The 18,147-nt window shown below is 44.3% G+C and overlaps 1 protein-coding gene across 7 annotated transcripts in view; it reads left to right on the forward strand.

The window, feature by feature from the left end:
• Positions 1 to 868: 868 nt before the first annotated feature.
• The window catches only part of LOC126521348 (uncharacterized), a 93,045-nt gene continuing 75,766 nt past the window's right edge, over positions 869 to 18,147 (forward strand). Inside the window, exons 1-3 of one of the 7 annotated variants that reach the window (XM_055065933.2) lie at positions 869 to 1,166; positions 8,709 to 9,089; positions 17,390 to 17,537. In XM_055065933.2, coding sequence (XP_054921908.1) covers positions 1,002 to 1,166; positions 8,709 to 9,089; positions 17,390 to 17,537 — 694 coding nt within the window. In that variant the 5' untranslated portion in view covers positions 869 to 1,001. Of the gene's footprint in view, positions 1,167 to 3,289; positions 4,082 to 4,653; positions 4,844 to 8,708; positions 9,090 to 17,389; positions 17,538 to 18,147 lie in introns of those variants that run through there. The other 6 variants (XM_055065932.2, XM_050170027.3, XM_050170028.3 and 3 more) reach the window with 6 other exon arrangements.

Genomic DNA, 18,147 nt, shown 5'->3' on the forward strand with positions numbered 1-18,147 from the left:
ACCGTTATGGGTCGGTAGTAAAATATGACTCCCTGAGGGAGTAATATATATACAGTAACTCTAGTAAAATACTCTAAGGAGCGCCACATGACGGCAAACCATATGTAGCTGGTTTGGTTTAGCTGCGGTTAACCACTTTTTTTTTTAAATCCTTCGTTCAAGTTACCTGAAACACACTGTGTACAGGAAGAAAAACTGATTTCCTTTGTCTATATGGCATAGTTTCTACGGTGTCATCATCATCAATCTATAGGAAGGCACCGAACCGCGCATTTCATCTGATTGGCACTCTTCAATGAAGACTCGTCTCCAGGTGCAATATTGCAAAGTGACCTCGCATTAGAAGGTCTTTACACTGGAAAATGAAACATCACTGCCGCTTCTCTCCGCGGCATTCGAATGAATAGAAATGGTGCATGCGGAATAGTGCTCGATAGCTTCCAGGTCCGGGGTTGTCTGTTCAGTCGGATGAGTTCTGCGCAACCGCGTTTTATTGTTGTGCGGCATTAACACTATTTCATCGACTTGCTTTAGCTTTTATACATTTACCTCCACACAACTCTTACGGCCGGCTCGACCGATCCCCGTAGTCGCTAAGCCTTATTACTTGAAGAGCAAGCGCGCAGCCGCGAGCCATTCGGAGTGACCAGGGGCCGTATTCTGAAACGATCCACTTCGGCGGTACTATCGCCTCGCGTTGATTGGTTGCTTTAGCAAAATCGGATGAGTGACGTCATCCGATTTTGCTCAACCAGCCAGTCAGCGCGCGCCTGATGGCGAACTATCGCGAAGGGGATCGCTTCAGAATGCGGTCCCAGATCAGGCTTCGCTGGAACTGAAGTATGGCGCAGCTGGCTATAGCTGGACCACGTTATAATGGCCTGCAATTGCTTTTGGCTCGCGCATCGGAGACTTGATTGACATCTGTCACGCAGGGAAGCAGTGGCGCAGCGAGGGTGACTAGCTGCAGACAACTTTCTGGACACGTTGGCGGCGCGGCGATGGACGACGTGGACGTCACAGTGCCCGTCATCACGGACAGCCAATTGGAGTCCTACACGCCGGAAATGCAAGCGCTTCTGTCGAAGAAGTACGGCGGTTTTATCCGATGGCAGAAACAAATGAAACACTTAGTGAAGAACGCCGCAGGTGGGCCGCCACCGCAGGTAAGAACTTTTTATTGTTTTGTTTGCTTCTGTTGCACCTGTAGGTCCACAACATGCATTCGCAATTGACCGAGGTCGACGCGTTGTAGCTCTTTAAGCTGGTGGGAAGGCAGGTCTTCTGGTAGACTCGATGCCAAGGTGTTTTGCTAGGAGAATTCGAATGAGACCTCTCCGAGTCTGTGAACAATATAGTTAACGCCCATAAGTTAGTGCGCTTTAGCCTAGTGGGAAAAGCTATTGGAGTTTACCGAACACGTGATATACCAGATAATCAAACAGAACAAACGCACACCTTCATCAGCGGAACAACACCAACAACAAAACTTACGGATTGACCAGGAGGATTCATATTTAATGTGGTGTGAGTACATGGTGCGACGAACATTCACGGCACATTTACGCGATTGGCTGCGGGAATTGCATGGTAGTGTTTATTTTTTGGTTTGTTTTCAGTTCTCCAAAGGCAACATAGTGACTGTGTGGTGCACAAACAAATTCGCTTTTCACTTCTCTTTGAATGGGAACTGGGGGAAAGGCTTTTTATACTTTGGCAAGTTATCACGCAGCATAAGGTCACGCATTCGTACGGCGCTGAACCTTCGCATGCCACAATATGTTCAGCAGCTTTGGACGCTTCTGGCTGAGTGTCACGAACAAATAATTCCCATGTCTATTTTCTTTCTTTCATTTTGCGAGCATGCTTTCTTCAATCAGCTTTATTTTTTCTGTTTTGTCGCGACCTGTCAGACATGCGTCATTCTGCATGCGAGCGGGCAGTGGTGCGTCACTTTTGAAACGACGGTCAGCCTTTTGTTTAGAACGCAGGTGCAAGCTATCCGCCCAGCTATTCCTTGTTTCGTCAGGATGAATCAAATAACTTGTCAAATATCTATCTCTACGCGCAGTCCTCTAATTTTGTTTTTGTTTTATCCGTCGCCTTAGGTGCTGTGGTGTAATTCATCCGACTGAAACTATGTGCCCCCTCCGCCCCCCCCCCCCCCTTTTTTTTCACTCACGCGTTGTAGTTGCTCAAATTCCACGCAAACATCACGCTAATTCGACATGTGTTTGTAGTTACTTTCTAAGATAGCTGCACATAACGTTATAGATTTGCGACAAAAAAAAAGAAGTGATTGGCGCTTCAGATATCAGCGTAAATTCGTATACATGACAGGATGACACACGTCCAAACCCCGAGATTGCATAACAGAAGATTGCCGATACGGCTTAATAATAGCAGCGCATATCATGCAGCGCAATGTGCTTTATTGCACTGAGGTATGCGTATAGCACCGAGCAATTTAATTATATGGCCCTTCGCTCTAGTAGTACAATGGGTCACTACAAAGACACGTCTGCATAAATATCGATGCTCGCTCAAGAGCATGAACGTTTAATTTTTTTTTAATATGGTGCAGAGAAGCGACACCTAAAGTGCGGCGAAATTCGATAGACAAGAAAGGAAAAGTGTAACTTGAACAAACACCAATGTACTTGAGGACGGACCCCTGTTGTAAAATTGTAAAATTACGTTCAAGCGAAAAGCACATGAACTATTCGTTCAAGCGGTGTTCGCTCAACTGCTATTTCACTATGCTGAAACTTGCCAGAGGTGTCCAGAGCTATAATATTCTGCATGACCATCATGTACCTTGTCACTTGGACTTGTCAACAAGTCTACGAGATGCTGCAACGAAAACGGAATAAGCTTCAAGAAGTAAAAAGAATTCCGACACATGAATTTTGCGATATGCATGCCTCCTGCTTTGTACGAAGTGGCCGACTGAAGCTAGACGCAAAGCTCATTTATAAGCATTGTAGCGTTACGACACCTTGAATTGAGGACGTCTGTGAATTCGCTTTGTAACAATCAAGACCACGTAATTTCGATTATCCCAATCGTTCGCTTATTAAATTTAGACGCTGATTATTATGGCGGTATATTCCTCCACAGCGATAACGATGACTTTCACGACTCTATGCTTTCGCGCGAATGTCTTGCCCGCTGTAATTTTGCTGCGTCCAACAGCCACGAGGATGTTAGAGGGGGGGGGGGGGGGGGTGCCGATCTCGGGAGACGCACACTTTCAGACATTCAGCAGATGACGCTCTCTTCGCTAGCGCTGCTTCCCGCTTTGCTCCCGGCGCGCCCGGCGGGCGAGAGTACCCAAGCGAGCACCTTTGGCAAGCACTCTCATCGGGTTTCCGCAGAGGTTTTTCGACTTTGGTCTTGTTTTACTCCTTCCTTCTCCGCCTTTTTAGCCCCGATTATCGGATCTCAGAGAAACCTGTGCGTGTATGCGGTTCGCTGGCCGCCCGTCCCGCCGCCAAGTCCGTTCGTATGCTTTCCGCTTTCTACCTGTTCTTTTTCTGCTCTTGTGCGGCTCCCTATTCTCGAACCGGGCAAATGTTTTACGCTGGGCGCTACCGTCCGATTCTCCCAGATGACTGCTTTATATAGAAAGTGCTGGGCCCTACGTGAACGAGGTAGGCCTGGCTCGCCGACTCTCATGTGCTACTGTGCGTGAAACACCACGTACCCGCCCCCGTCTACTACTAGTGTGTCGCGATCGTGAGTGCCCGACCCCGACGTTCGCCCTCGGAAACGATCGTCCAGCAAGCGAAAGACCGCCGCACTCCTCGGTGGGCACCGAAGAATTCTACTGGCTCGTCGCAATGGAAACTAGCCGGACGGAGCTGTTCCTGTGCTTCGCTTGAACTCCACCTTTCCCGTGGGATTTTCGAAGTGCAGCCGCTGCAGTTTCTGCGGCAGGATTTTCACAAGATGTCTTTCGTTCGTGTCGTGACCATGGCTTTGCCGTGCGTGTGCACATTTACTCGCTGCTGTGCAGTCTGCAAATGACTTTGCGTGTGTCGCAGGGTTAATGGTTGTCTACCGAAAGGATTCCGCCAAGGTAAGCAAATTAACTGGCCTTTGAGCGCTGCGACAAAATGCGACTTCGGAGAATTTGGAGAGATCTTGCTTCGAGATAGGCCCGTCGTGAACTGCCTCAGCACCAATTCGCTTCGGCAGATGGCCTAAATGGAAGCGCAATGCAAGAATTTTCTTTGGTTCTTTTTTTAACTTCAATGTTTCTTTCGTAGCAGCCACGACGGCAGAACCGATTCTGGTTGCTTGGGCGGAGCGCTGTCAAAGTCGATGTGCAAATAGAGCCGAACCGGGCAATGAACCGTGGCTTGCGGAAGGCTTGACAGTCTGCGGCCATCGAGTGCGTAGCCCGGTACGGTTTCGTAAATTCTTCCATCTCAACATGTATTGCGTTTTAGTGAATTCGGTGAGCTTGTATCATTGCGAACTGGAACCGATCTCTGGTTCGCGGTTGCGAAGCGTCTTGCTTCAAGGGCGTGTGGTATGTGCTTGCAGCCTTGACGTGCGTTTGACTCCGTTTGGCGTCACTACTTGTGTTGGGACAAGCAGTGATGCACGTATCCGCCCAACCACTGCTTGGAGACCATAATACGGATGTGCTGAGCCGCCTTCAGCCGGCTTCGTACAGCGGACCGAATCTCAGTGGTGGTTTGCCGGCTACGTAGCTTGCTTTATACAGTGTCGTTGACATTCGATTTCCGGAAACGATGTGTATTTAAAACGCGCATGACTCAAATCAAACATTTTCATTGACGGCTTCAGCGCAGGGCGTATCATGCACATCAAGGTGGGACCGGCTTTCACATATCGGCGATTTCCTATTTCCAGTCATCTGATTCCCATTTTGATGTTGATCATTGGCGACAGTGCTTCATTTTCTGTGCGATGTGCTTTTAGTTGTCGACACGGCACACTTTGTTGTCACTCTTCTGCGCATTGTGGTAATGGTCGTTGCATCAAGTGAAGGAACTGCATGCATAATGACTGAACTGTAATCATGCCAGCAGCAGTGCAACATTACACAGCAAGCATATTTACTTATCGGTCCCATCATGGCTGAAGCCAAACCTTTTCTGTAGTTTATAGCAATGGGGGCAACTTGGTCTCATCAGTGCATCTATCAGGAAGCCATAAAAACTAGATGAAGGAAGGGGCAGGTGGTTTATTTTTCCTGGTATCAACCTTGAAGTCTAACAGGTGCTCAATTATATGTACATCATGAGCACTAGCTACACTCGTGATATGCTCTTGGTAGTTTGTCAAACCTTTTATTGTTTGAGATTGAAGTGTGTAATTTAAATGATGGGTTGATATTTCTGTTAGCATTGTTGCCTCCAAGCAATTATTAATCATGGTGGCAAGTGATACACTACAGGGCAGCACCTTTTTTGACGCTGCCTTACATAGTAATATGCAATTCCTTTTGTAATCTCACAAATATGGCATTCTGATGTACTGGTTTAGACTGTTTTCTTGGCTTGTAATAACTCACTTTGATGGAAAAAGAAGAGGGGTAAACACACACACAGACCCACACAGACCAGTGCTTCACTTGCATCAGATATTTCTGTTGGAATGGCAAGAAATATGAACGAAACCATAATCCTGCGTACTAAAGCAAGAAATAACTTTCTGACATAAACTTTGGAATGTGAGTATAAGAAACAATACATCGAAGGTGGCTCGTATTGCAATTAATCGAAGTTTTGTTCATATGACTATTCCAATGTTTTTCAGAAAGAATGCTATGGAGCGTGCTGGTGCTACTGTAGGTCATTCTTGCCATGCTTTTCTGATAGCATGTAGTTTAAGTATAGTTCCTTCCCAAATCTTGCCGGCGTGCACTCCTGTGTGCACTCAACATTTATGTACAAATAGGCGCACCTTTATAAAAGTTCAGAAGAAAAAAAAAACGATACACAGGCACGACTGAAAACAGCAAAGAATCTGCGCTGTTCTCAGTTCTGGCTGTCTTTTTCTTTAACTGAGGTTTTTAGCGCACGAAAAGGGACGAGAGACAGAGGCAAGATGCGGACACAGCGCTAACTTCCAACAATTGTTTTATTCTACGAAGCGGTACACATATATATTGGTAGCAGAAAACAGCGTACGCATGCGCATATGTACTGGTTTCTAATTAAATGAAACAGCAACGAGACATGTGTAATGGAAAGTCAAGATGATATCGAAGATGAAAAAACGACCATGCATAGCCAAAAATTTTTTTGTAATTGCAAGATTAAAATGTCATCTCCATGAGGCCTCCCTCTGTCACGTTGAAAAATATTTTTTTGAAAGATCGATTGAAGGCGCACTAACACAAGGGTTCCCCAAACTAGCGATCTTCGCCGCTTCAATAATCTCGCGTGTTGTTTGCGTTGGGCTTCTTCCTATCAGAGTGCACTGTTTATTACAAGTGGGACTGCACCCATGCTTCCTGCAGTGAAAAGCCAGATGCCCCACTCCTCCAGTTCGCACATTATTTACGTGTTCACGCAACCTATCATTTACGCACCTTCCCGTTTGTCTGATGCATTTTTTGCCGCATGACAGGGGCAGTTCATACACGATATTGTTCTCACAAAGAATGTAGCATTCCTTGTGATTTGTCCGGAAACTGGGCTTCTAAGAACCACAGTAGCTGGCCTTGCACAAGTTGGACAGCTTGATTGGCGCCGAAAAGATGACGCTTAGATTTGCGTTATTGCCAATCTTCGTCAGTCTGTGCGAGATATCGTGGACGTAGGGTATTATTGCGTGTTTCTGCTTCACTCGCGCAATTTCCGGTGAAGTAAACTACTCATCCTGTCGCCCGAGTTTTGCAGTCTTAAGGAGACCTTCAGCCGCCGCTGTGATGATATGCTGCAGAAAACCGGCCTGTTTCAGGCAATCCACTTGCGCCAGAAAACTGGACAAACACTTGTGAGGACATGAGTGGCGAAGTGCATTCATTACGGTTGACTTTGCGATGCCCCTCTTAACAAACTTAGAGTGGCCCGATGAAAATGGCAGTAGCGGCGTGTTCGCCCTTGGTTCATATGCCCAGCACACCTGGTGTCCCTCAAAAAAACATTCTTATATCAAGGAGTCGCAAAGTACCATCCTGTGGCGTTTCATGCATAACAGTGAGCGGTCGTAAACATTTGTTGAAAAGATCTAGCACTTGCGTGATATCAAGACAAACCTCCCCACTAGGACTTGGATCGAGAAGCACAAGATAGTCGTCAACGTACTTATACACCTTTTTTACATTTGAGTTTTCTAAGCCGGCATCCAGTATCCTGTTTACACGAGCAAGATAAAGGTCACCTAAAATTGGTGCAATACAGGAACGAATGCAAATTCCTTGTTTTTGAAGATGGACACTTCCATCCCACTTGGAGAGCGTCGAGCGCAGATACATGGACAATAGTTCAAGAAAACCCTGTGTAATATGTAGATGTTGTTTACAAACTTCAGTTCATCGTAAGCATCAATAGCCTCTTGAACACATACTATTAACTCATCATGTGGCAGTGAATAATATAGATCTTTTACATCTATAGAGAAAGCTTTCAAATTACTGCAATATAGATCTTTTACATCTATAGAGAAAGCTTTCAAATTACTGCAATATAGATCTTTTACATATATAGAGAAAGCTTTCAAATTACTGCAATATAGATCTTTTACATCTATAGATAAAGCTTTCGAATTACTGCAATATAGATCTTTTACATGTATAGATAAAGCTTTCGAATTACTGCCTACATGCGTCTTCAGGTAACCTATTACTTCTTGCTTGTTCTTGGTCAGAAAAGGTTCATTCACTGCTAGCAATTTCAACTTGCGTTGAAGAAAAAGGGCTATGGACTTTTGCCAAGTTCCACCTTCCAACACTGAGCGCTGTGTCCGCGTCTTGCCTCTGTCTGTCGTCCCTTTTCGTGTGCTAAAAACCTCGGTTATGGAATACCAACACGCCCTAACCTACAATCTTTCATGTCTTTTTCTGTACTCTGTTAATTTATTAAGCACAAATAAAGAACTTGCCCTACAAGTACTTCTTGGTGATACGTTCAACCCTGATTATAAGAAAATGTGTTTGTGATATCTGATATTCGTTATGAGCATATGTGTTTCATGCTTTTATTGGCAAGGAACATTTTAGATTCACTTTTTTATACCTGATCATCTTTTTTACCTAGGTTCGCTACAGTTGAACCCGGGTATATTGAAGCCACATATAACGAATTATAGTGAACAATGAACAGCTTCGAAATCCCCTTAAATGTTTGTACAATATTTTTATTTTATATATCAACTTGCCTATATTGAACTTTATTGTGATCCCCTTCAGATTCAATATATCTGGGTACGACTGTGTACCGAGTCTCAACTGTACACACTTATGAATTTCAGTGAATCATATTGCAAGCAGTTTGCTCAACAGGAAAGAATGGGGACAATATCACTGGGGTACAGGAGGAGGAAGAAAATGTTTATAACAAAAAATATAAAGATCACATCAGCAGCTTTGTCTTCTTGCCTCAAATTTGCGCCACTTGTGGACCTCCCTAATCCAGGATCCCTACGGACTTCGTTGCTTGCTGGTCCCGTGACACCACCTGTTGCTGGTGCAAACGTAAAGCCATGTTATGGGCTCTCTCATACAGGTGGAGACCGAGATCACAGCCACCACGGCTACCCCGGCTGAAAACGAGTCGGTGACGGCGTCGGATGAAGCCGATACCATGAAGGCTGGTGTCCTGCCCGGGGACGTGACTCCGCCCACTGTAGTAGGGGGCGGGGCACCCCCGCAGCAGGCACTAGTGTTCTCACCGGCTGACGTGCCACTGCCCAAGTCCGGGGTGCCGCGAGCCATTCTGACTTGTCGGCCTAACTCGCACCCTTTTCCGGAGCGAGTGCTCAACCTCGACCAGCCTGCCAAGGTTGGCCGTTCAGTGGCACGGTGCCGGCAGGCACCCAACAATGCCATTTTCGACTGCAAGGTGCTCTCACGAAACCATGCCCTTCTTTGGTATGAAAATGGAAAAGTGAGTTCCTCAACTTCTCATCTTGCTACTCTGTCTTGAAATGTTGTAAATGGCAGAAATTTAAATATTTTTGCAACTTTAATGCTTACACAGATTTCTGGGCATTAAATGTTTGTGTTGTTCATCCACTTTCTGAAGTGCACCATTCATTTTCTTTGAGAGGGATTTGAACTTTTCCCTGTGGTATTTGTAACCATCCAAATCGAAAACATCTCATCTTGCGTGACAACATTCTGAATGTTAAGTGTGAACAATATCGCATCCCCATACCACCCTCCTGCACACCTAACAAAATCGGAGAATCATGCCATCTTCAACCACCTCGAGAAAAATACTGTCACCATCCTATGCGCACAGCGTGTTTCAACAGGCAGCCTTCTCTGTTGTTGCGCAGTAAAAGCTTCTTTGCATTCTTCTCAGTGAGACACATAGGACGTAGTCACAAGAGGCAGAGGAGTACAGGAAAACAAGGAGCAAGCAGGACTATGTATATTGTAAGGGTGACTGCGGTCTTAGTCTTAGTTTGCTAGGCCTCCATGTTTTGTCAGAGAAGCCAGCACTTACCACTGCCACTTCTTTAGCAAATTAGTTTATGCCACTTAGAAATAATCTTTTCGAAGCCAAAGTGCATACTGGCTTTGGTTAACTTCAGTGACAATTTTGCTGAGTTATTTTCGGTTGCAAAGCTACTTATTAGCTTCAGGAACTACTGTAGACTAACAAGCAGCAGTGGTTAGCACAGTAAAGGTTATGCTGTTTGTTACAACTGAGGCTCACGAGTATCACTTGCTGCATCATAAAATTGGCGCACATATCATGAACAGCAATGTTGTGCACATGTGTCTGGCTATCACAAAACTTTTATGCTTGAACTCTAAGTATAAGGGTTAATGATGCATTCTTCTTGTAGCCACTATGTTACTGTTACTGCAAGGAGATGGAGAACCATGCCTATGAAGTAAGCAATACTGAGCGCTGCAGTTGCATGTGGAAAGCTTCGAAGTGCAGTCATGTGGGTCTTTACAAAGAGCAGAGGGACCATTATTATCTCACTTTGCATGACACCTTTCATTATGTTGAGTGGCATTGACATTCTTTTGCTTGGATTTAATGACTTGGTAAGGAGGATTTTTGTTGAAAGATATTAATGTTAAATATTCACTTGTGTTTACGTCTTCACCATTTTTAATTGTGCTTGTTCTGACCATATTACAGTTCATATAATTGATTGGTAAAGTTTGTAATTGGTTTAGGACCCTATTCTTTCCCCTAGTTAATGAAACATTATGTTGCACCACTAGCTTTAACAGAAACTGGCACGTTGATGATGACAATGCATTTTGACTCAGCTCATTTCCTCACACAACCACAGAGTGTGCTGGTGAAAGTTATTCATGAAGCAAGCTTTTTAATTTTGTTGTCATGGTTGCAGTCCTGTACTGCTTCTAAATAATTTTGAGAAATATGGAATTGATGTTGGTCATTTCTCTAAAAAATAGTTTAACCCTTAAACTACCAAGTCAGCTGTACTCATCCTGGGTAGGTATTTCTACCAGTGTTGCCAATGGCAAGTTCTACTTGTCCAGGCCCTTCTGCTTGTCTTGCCGGATATGAATAGCACTTGTCCACTCGGTACACATTTAAGTTTCAGCAGCTTAACAAATTCTTTGATACTTTTGATTCCTTTTGTTACCGTATGCTATGATAATTACGCGTAAACCCTGAACATGTGCTAAAGGAACATTCTTTTGTGGTCTTTTTTAGGAGAAGTAGTCTTGATTAATATTTTGAATGAACATGAAGGAGAAAGTGCAGATGTAAAATACTTTTCTAAAATCTGGATGTAATGTAGCGTAAATTGCTGCAATAAAGAAATAATAGATTTGTCGTACCACCTTACGAAAGAACTTTGACATATAATGGATTGAAGGTCTCCTTGCTATAATCAAATGTGGCCTTAATGTGCTTCTGGTTTTGCACTAAATAGCATTTGCAGTTTCGAACCCCGCAGGGGCATCTGTCTGAGCAGGTATTTGGTGTGTTGCGACACCACGTCCCCAAGCGTGTCATGCGTGTAGCTATGCGTGGCTTAGTCATGTCCAGGGAAAGGGCGATCCTGGGGGTTGAGCCGATGCCTGGTGTTCGGACCGTTAATGCAGAGGCAACATACCCCTTTGGCCTCTGCTTCACGTTGACGGCAACCCCAGACTGACTCGCCCCGGGGAAATGAGTAGTTGCCTTTTCCTATCTCTCTCTCACTCTCTCTCCAACATTCGTCTTTCTCTCATTTTCCATCTTTCCTGTCTTCTCCTTGCTTCCCTTCTGGCTTTTCCAGGCAGCAAGGGTTAACCTTGTGTGAATAGCCAACATAGGTTATTTCATATTTGGTTACAGTGATAACGTACAGGTGGCATTTGCAGAACCTGTTTTTAGTCCCTGTAGCATCCCCTTGTAGGGCTCCACGGTTAGTGGGTGGCGTTATTGGCGAAAACTGCGCATTCCTCTATGGTTAGTTCCTTCCCCCCACTCGCTGATTGCTCTAAGAAAAGAGGGTGCACCGAAGATGTATTCAAGTTCTTCAGACATCAAAAACCCAACTTCCCATGATTCCACGTCATTCGATCGGATAAATCAGATAAACAAATACAATCTCCCCATTTCTAGTATTGAAGTCTCTAACTGAGGCTCTTGGACCAGGCTACAAGGCATCAGGGATGGCAAGAGGTCATCTCCTCTTGGACCTCCATGGTCAGAAACAGTACGAAAAGTAGCCCAGTCTAGTGTCATCTGGGGACATTCAAGGGACAGTAACACCCCCCCCCGCACTGCACTATGAACAACACTAGTGGCATTGTCTCGGATGATGATTTGCTCAAGCTGACTGAGGCTTAATTCTTGGAGGGCTTTGTTGAGCAGAATGTTATCAATGTCCAAATAATTAAGATGAGATGGGAGAAATCCAGACTAAGCACCTTATACTCGCCTTCGGCTCAAGTGTCCTGCGTGAGTTTATCGAGGCCAGGTACATCAAGCTTTATGTCAGGCCATACATGCCAACTCCCGTCCGATGTTTCAAATGGCAGTGTTTCAGCCACAGTTCGCAGAGTTGCCGAGGCCCCTAAACGTCTGCGAAATGCAGTGTGCACGAACACACCTCAGAATCTTGCGAGAACTTTCTCTACTGTGTAAACTGGGATGGGCAGCACGCCGCGTACTCGCAATCCTTTCCATCCTGAAAAAAAAAAAAAAGAGAAATTGTGATGATAAAAATAAAAGAAAATATTTAATTTAAAGAAGCATGCAGGTGGGTATCCTACCTGGCAAAGAACACATTTGCTGATGCGATTTGTCTGGGCGCGGCGACACAACGTCTTCTGCCGGCGACGCCATCAAGCCCGCAGGCAGCTACAGCTAGCGCTGTTCCGCCACTCCAGAAGAAGGCACCGTCGACCTCCAGGCCGATGGCCTCAAAGGACTCGCCTGATGTGCGAGGCCTTCACGTCAAATGCAGCGCTTGGTAGAGCGCGTGTCCATCTCCTCTTGCGAGGCACTGAACACGACCAGCCAAATGGTGCAACCAGCACCTAAGGAGTAACAAGATTCTCGCGATCGCTCCAGAAAAAAACTCGCGTCAGGGCCCGTGAGCAAATCCCCGTCACTTAAACACACAGCGTAAAACCCGTTTATCATAATGTAGACACAAATACTACAATGGAATGTTAGAGAACTTCTTCACAATCTTGAGCATATTAGAGAATTACACAAACATAATGCGAAGTGTTCAAGAGATGTGTCTTAAACCTACAAACACTAACTTCCTTTGCAACTGCACCATCTTCCGAAAAGAACGCGACAAGGCTAACGCCTCAGGCGGTGTAGTAATAGTTGCCGACAAGTCTGTAGCTTGTCAACACGTCACCCTTCAGACGCCCTTTGAGGCGGTGCCGGTTAGGGAAGTCCTTTTTAATCACTGTGTGTCCTGCATACATACCCTCTACCATCTCGGAAAACTCTATTTCTATAACCTCATTGTTGAGCTTCCGGACCCCTACGTAGTCATGATTTTAATGCCCATAACACATATGTGGGGAGACTCGCGATGTGACGCGAGAGGCCAATTCATTTGAAATTTTCTTCTCACCTCTAGTGCCTGCCTGTTTACTAAGATGGAGCCGACCTATTACAATGTCCAACACAACAGTTATTCATCTAGCAATTGGCTCTTCTTCTCTTGTGCCTCACTTGGAATGGAATGTCATCAATAAACTGTATGGAAGTAACCACATTGCTGTAACTTTAAATGTGATACCTCTGCATGAAACCGCCTCCCCATATTCCTCGATGGAATATAGCATAGGCGAACTGGGCACATATTAAATAATCAGGTTATGTACCACGAGATACTATAAACCACTTCACTATAGATGATGCCGTTGTACATATTACTGTTTTTATTATTACCCGCCGTGGTTGCTCAGTGGCTATGGTGTTGGGCTGCTGAGCACGAGGTCGCGGGATCGAATCCCGGCCACGGCGGCCGCATTTCGATGGGGGCGAAATGCGAAAACACCCGTGTACTTAGATTTAGGTGCACGTTAAAGAACCCCAGGTGGTCGAAATTTCCGAGTCCTCCACTACGGCGTGCCTCATAATCAGAAAGTGGTTTTGGCACGTAAAACCCCATAATTTAATTTAATTAATTTTTATTATTGATGCAGCAGAAAAGTTTATCCCGCAAACGAATGATGGTTCACTTACAATATGTGTTCCCTGGTGGAACGAAAACCGTAGAGAGGCACGAAAGAGGCGGAATAACGCATGGGGCGTATTGCGCAGAACACCAAATGCTGAAGGTCTAATTTAATTTAATTTAAAAACATTAAATCACAGGGAACGCGGACACGACGATAAGCAAAGAGAAAGCTGGGCGAGGTTCCTCTCGGGTATTCATTCATACACTCAGGAGGTGAGTGTGGAATGGCTTAAGAAAGCTAAAAGGCCAGCAAATCCATCCATTTCCTCTGGTGGACGACCAAGGGAATACCTTGCAAGACCAGGCAGACTCTGTTGGGGAGCACTTTGAGCGTGTGTCGAGCTCAATCCATTATCCTCAATCCTTCTTTAAATACAAACAAATAGAAGAACGTAAGCCAGTCGTGCATAAATGCAGACAGAACGAACTGTAAAACTTGACTTTCAGCATGGCCGAATTGAGAGCTGTCTTGATCGCATGCAAGAGCTCTGCACCGGGACCTAACAGAGTCGCGTGTGACATGATGAGAAACTTACACACTGGTACGCAAATTACACTACTCGCACTTTTCAACGCTATTTGTAATGCTGGATAGGATCCACATGAAAATAAGCGATTGTGGTCCCTGTTTTGAAGCAGAGTAAAGACCTTTCCTTGGTGGCAAGTTATTGTCCAATAGCTCTTACAAGTTGCCTTTGTAAGGTTTTTAAAAAACATGATTAATCGTAGAATCATTTTTTTGAACTCAACAATATGCTTGATCCCTACGAGTGTGGCTTCAGACAAGGGCAGTCCACAACCGATCATCTTGTATGCATTGAAGGATATATTCGCAATGCATTTGTACATACATTTTTTCTTATCCCTATTCCTCAATATGGAGAAGGCATGACACAACATGGCATTACGGGATCTAAAGAGACTTGTGGGGAATAAGCATCCTTGGAGATATGCTACACATAATGAAAATCTATTTGTCAAATCGTATCTTCCGCGTGAAAATCGGCAACATATTGTCGCGACCTCTTATACAAGAAGCTGGTGTACCCCAGGGAGGCGTGCTTAGCTGCATGCTCTTTATCTTGAAGAAGAACACGCCTCATGCTTCATTACCACCAGCCATTTTTTATTCCGTCTACGTGGATGACATACAAATAGGCTTTAAATCCCGTAACCTCGCAGTATCGGAGAGACAGGTACAGCAGAGCTTGAAAGAAGTGTCCTAGTGGACAGACAAGAATGGATGTAAAATCAATCCCCACCAAAGTTCTTATGTTCTTTTCACAAGAAGGAATGGCCTGGTTCCAGATCCTTGTACAGAACTGTGTGGACAACAAATACTTCTCAACAAAGAGCACAGAATTCTAGGTATTATACATGACTTCAAGCTTACTTTCATTCCACATAAACATCCTAAAGCAAAATGTCTAAAAACAATGAAGTTACTGAAAATTCTATTCCACACAGCATGGGGTAGAGACGGGAAGTGTTTGATGAATCTTTATGAGAGCCTAATTCGATCACGATTGGACTATGGTGCCATCGTATATAGCTCTGCCGCCCTGAGCACGCTGAAGATGCTAGATCCAGTCCACCATCTAGGTATCCACTTAGCCACTGGTGCTTTTAGAATAAGCCCTCTTGAAAGCTCATACATCGAATCAAATGAGTGGTCACTACATCTGCAGAGAACATACATCAGCCACACATATTTTCTCAAAATACTATAATCGTGAACATCCATGTTTTAATACCGTTAACGATACGACTATTGTTACACATTTCCGTAATCGTGCCTCTGTAAGACAGCCTTTCTCGCTGCGTGTGAGAGAGCTTAGCTATTAAATAGATGTCCCATTCCTTGAACATCGTTTATTGCATCCAGCTAGCTGCTACCTCCTTGGGAGTGGCTGGTGGTAGCATGTGGCATATCCTTTCTATAACTTACAAAGCACGCTCCAGAGATAGAAATCAGAATGGGTTTCCCATAACTCCAGTACAAGCACTCCTGCACGGAGTTTTACACAGACGTGTCGAAGTGGCATGCCGGGGTGTCCTATGCAGCCGTCGGTCCATTCTTCAAATCCGATGTACTGCATCCAGGAACAAGTATCTTTACAACTGAGGCCTATCCACTATTGTCGACTGTAAAGCATATAAGAAAATCAACTCCAAAAAGCAGTTACATATACAGACTCTCTAAGTGTTGTGAAAGCCTTGATGTCACTTTATAAGCACAAAAATTTCATACTTATTGAGCTCTAATCTGACCTCTGCAATGTGTATCTATCAAACCATCATGTCATTCTATGCTTTGTGCCTGGCGATAGGGGCATCGAGGGTAACGTTCTGGTGGACCAGATGGCCATGTCAGTTGCATCGCATGCTGTTAATCCTAATCCTGCTGTCCCTGTCGCAGATTTCAAGCCCTTTTTACGAAAGAAACTGCTAAACCATTGGCAACGCATGTGGGACGCAGAAACAAATAAGCTGCACGTGATAAAGCCACGTGATAAGCCTTCCTTAACCAAATCATGGCGAACAGATGTCCTATTCTGTCACCTCAGAATAGAACACACTTTTGGTATACATAATTTTCTACTTACGGGAAATTGCCTCCAACCTGTTGTAAAGGTGGTGAGAGGCTGACCATCCTCCTGTAGTATCGGGAAGCCAAAGCTGAAAGAGAGAAACATTTTGCTCCTGCATACCACTATTGTGTCTTTCTTCACCCGGTTATGTTTCTTTCTAAAGAACTGCTTTTTAACAGTAAAGCAGTCCTCTGTTTCATGAGTGATGTTGTCCTACATGTTACAAGCCCATTAAATTCATAGTGCGTCCTCTTTCCTGAGGACGATGCTGCGGTAGTTTTGTATAGCATGCCTCTAGGCCCTTGTGTTTCGTGGCCTCTAATGAGGCCGTAGTGCTCTAGCCAATTTTGGAATCTGACGCATTTTGTATATCGTAACATTCTTTTGCAATGCATCTTAATGGTCATTGTACCCGTCATTTGTCATTGCCATAATCTTACTACGCATATGTTTTATGCACTTTAGAATGACTATTTTTAAGGCCCCTTTACAGCCATGTCACATCAACCTCATAGAAATCTTAACTCCACCACGAACTTGTTTACACTGGCATGGCACTTTTTGGCCATACCTGTCCCTTGTGCCACTAAACACCACACATTCATTCATTCATTCATTCATTCAATTTCGTACTATGATCTCTTGTCTATTATAGTGCATTATTACTGCTTGAAAGATTCTGTATCTGCAAAAGTTTCATGAATCCGTATCTCATGTGTGTTGTCTATTTCTGCCACATACTGTTCAGTCAACCACCTTGTCAAGTTACAAATATCAGAGGCTTTGTTTTAGCAACTTCCTCCTCCTTTTGGGAAAATAAGTTGATTTAATTTCATTGGATTTGAGGCAAAGAGCCTCCAGGAGACACATACAGCCTTTCCTATATAGCTCTTCTTTTTTTTCTGGCCTTTGTAATCTTTCTAGAATAAATGCTACTTTATTTGTCATATTTTCAGTTTTATCTGCAAGACACCAAAAGCAGCAATGGTACTTTCGTCAACAACCAGCGCCTAAGCAAAGGTTCTGAGGAGTCGCCGGCCCAGGAAGTCTGCTCCGGCGACATTGTACAGTTCGGTGTTGATGTGGTGGAGAACTCTAGGAAAGGTGAGGTTTCTTTTGAAACTAGTTTCTGAATAAAAAAAAAAAACTTCTTATATTTTAATACTTGAACATCATCTTCCACATATTAATGCCTGATAATTGCATGTAACAAGACTTGCGAAGCTTATTATGTTTGTTCCAGTGACACACATATTATGTTTTACATGTGATACAACTCTCATCAGTCCTGCTTGTGTTGCAGCGGCTGTTACTCTGTGGTTCATCTCTTTTACACACGTAACTTTTACACACATAATGGCTTATTGGTGCATGCATTGAAGGGACCTCGAATGACACTGTGTGCACATTAGTGAAACAAATATCATTTGAACGAGGATTATTTGGCACTGATACATATAGGCCCTTTCAATATGCGCCACTTCAGGATGGACAGCTGCATGAAAAAGCTATGGCGAGACAAAAATTATACTTAAGGAGGACATTCTTGCTGGCTAGTTGGTTCATACTTGAATAAAGGTTATAACTGCGGAAAAAAAAAGAGGACAAGCGGAAGCAATGCACGTTCATGGTGTTTTATGTGTTCGTTCCGCATGTCCTCATTTCTTTGCGCAGTTTAACCTTCCTTCAAAAGCGCGATAACACAAGACTATTC

The sequence above is a fragment of the Dermacentor andersoni genome, chromosome 6, assembly GCF_023375885.2.
Source record: "Dermacentor andersoni chromosome 6, qqDerAnde1_hic_scaffold, whole genome shotgun sequence".
In the NCBI taxonomy this organism is placed as follows: Eukaryota; Metazoa; Arthropoda; class Arachnida; order Ixodida; family Ixodidae; genus Dermacentor; species Dermacentor andersoni.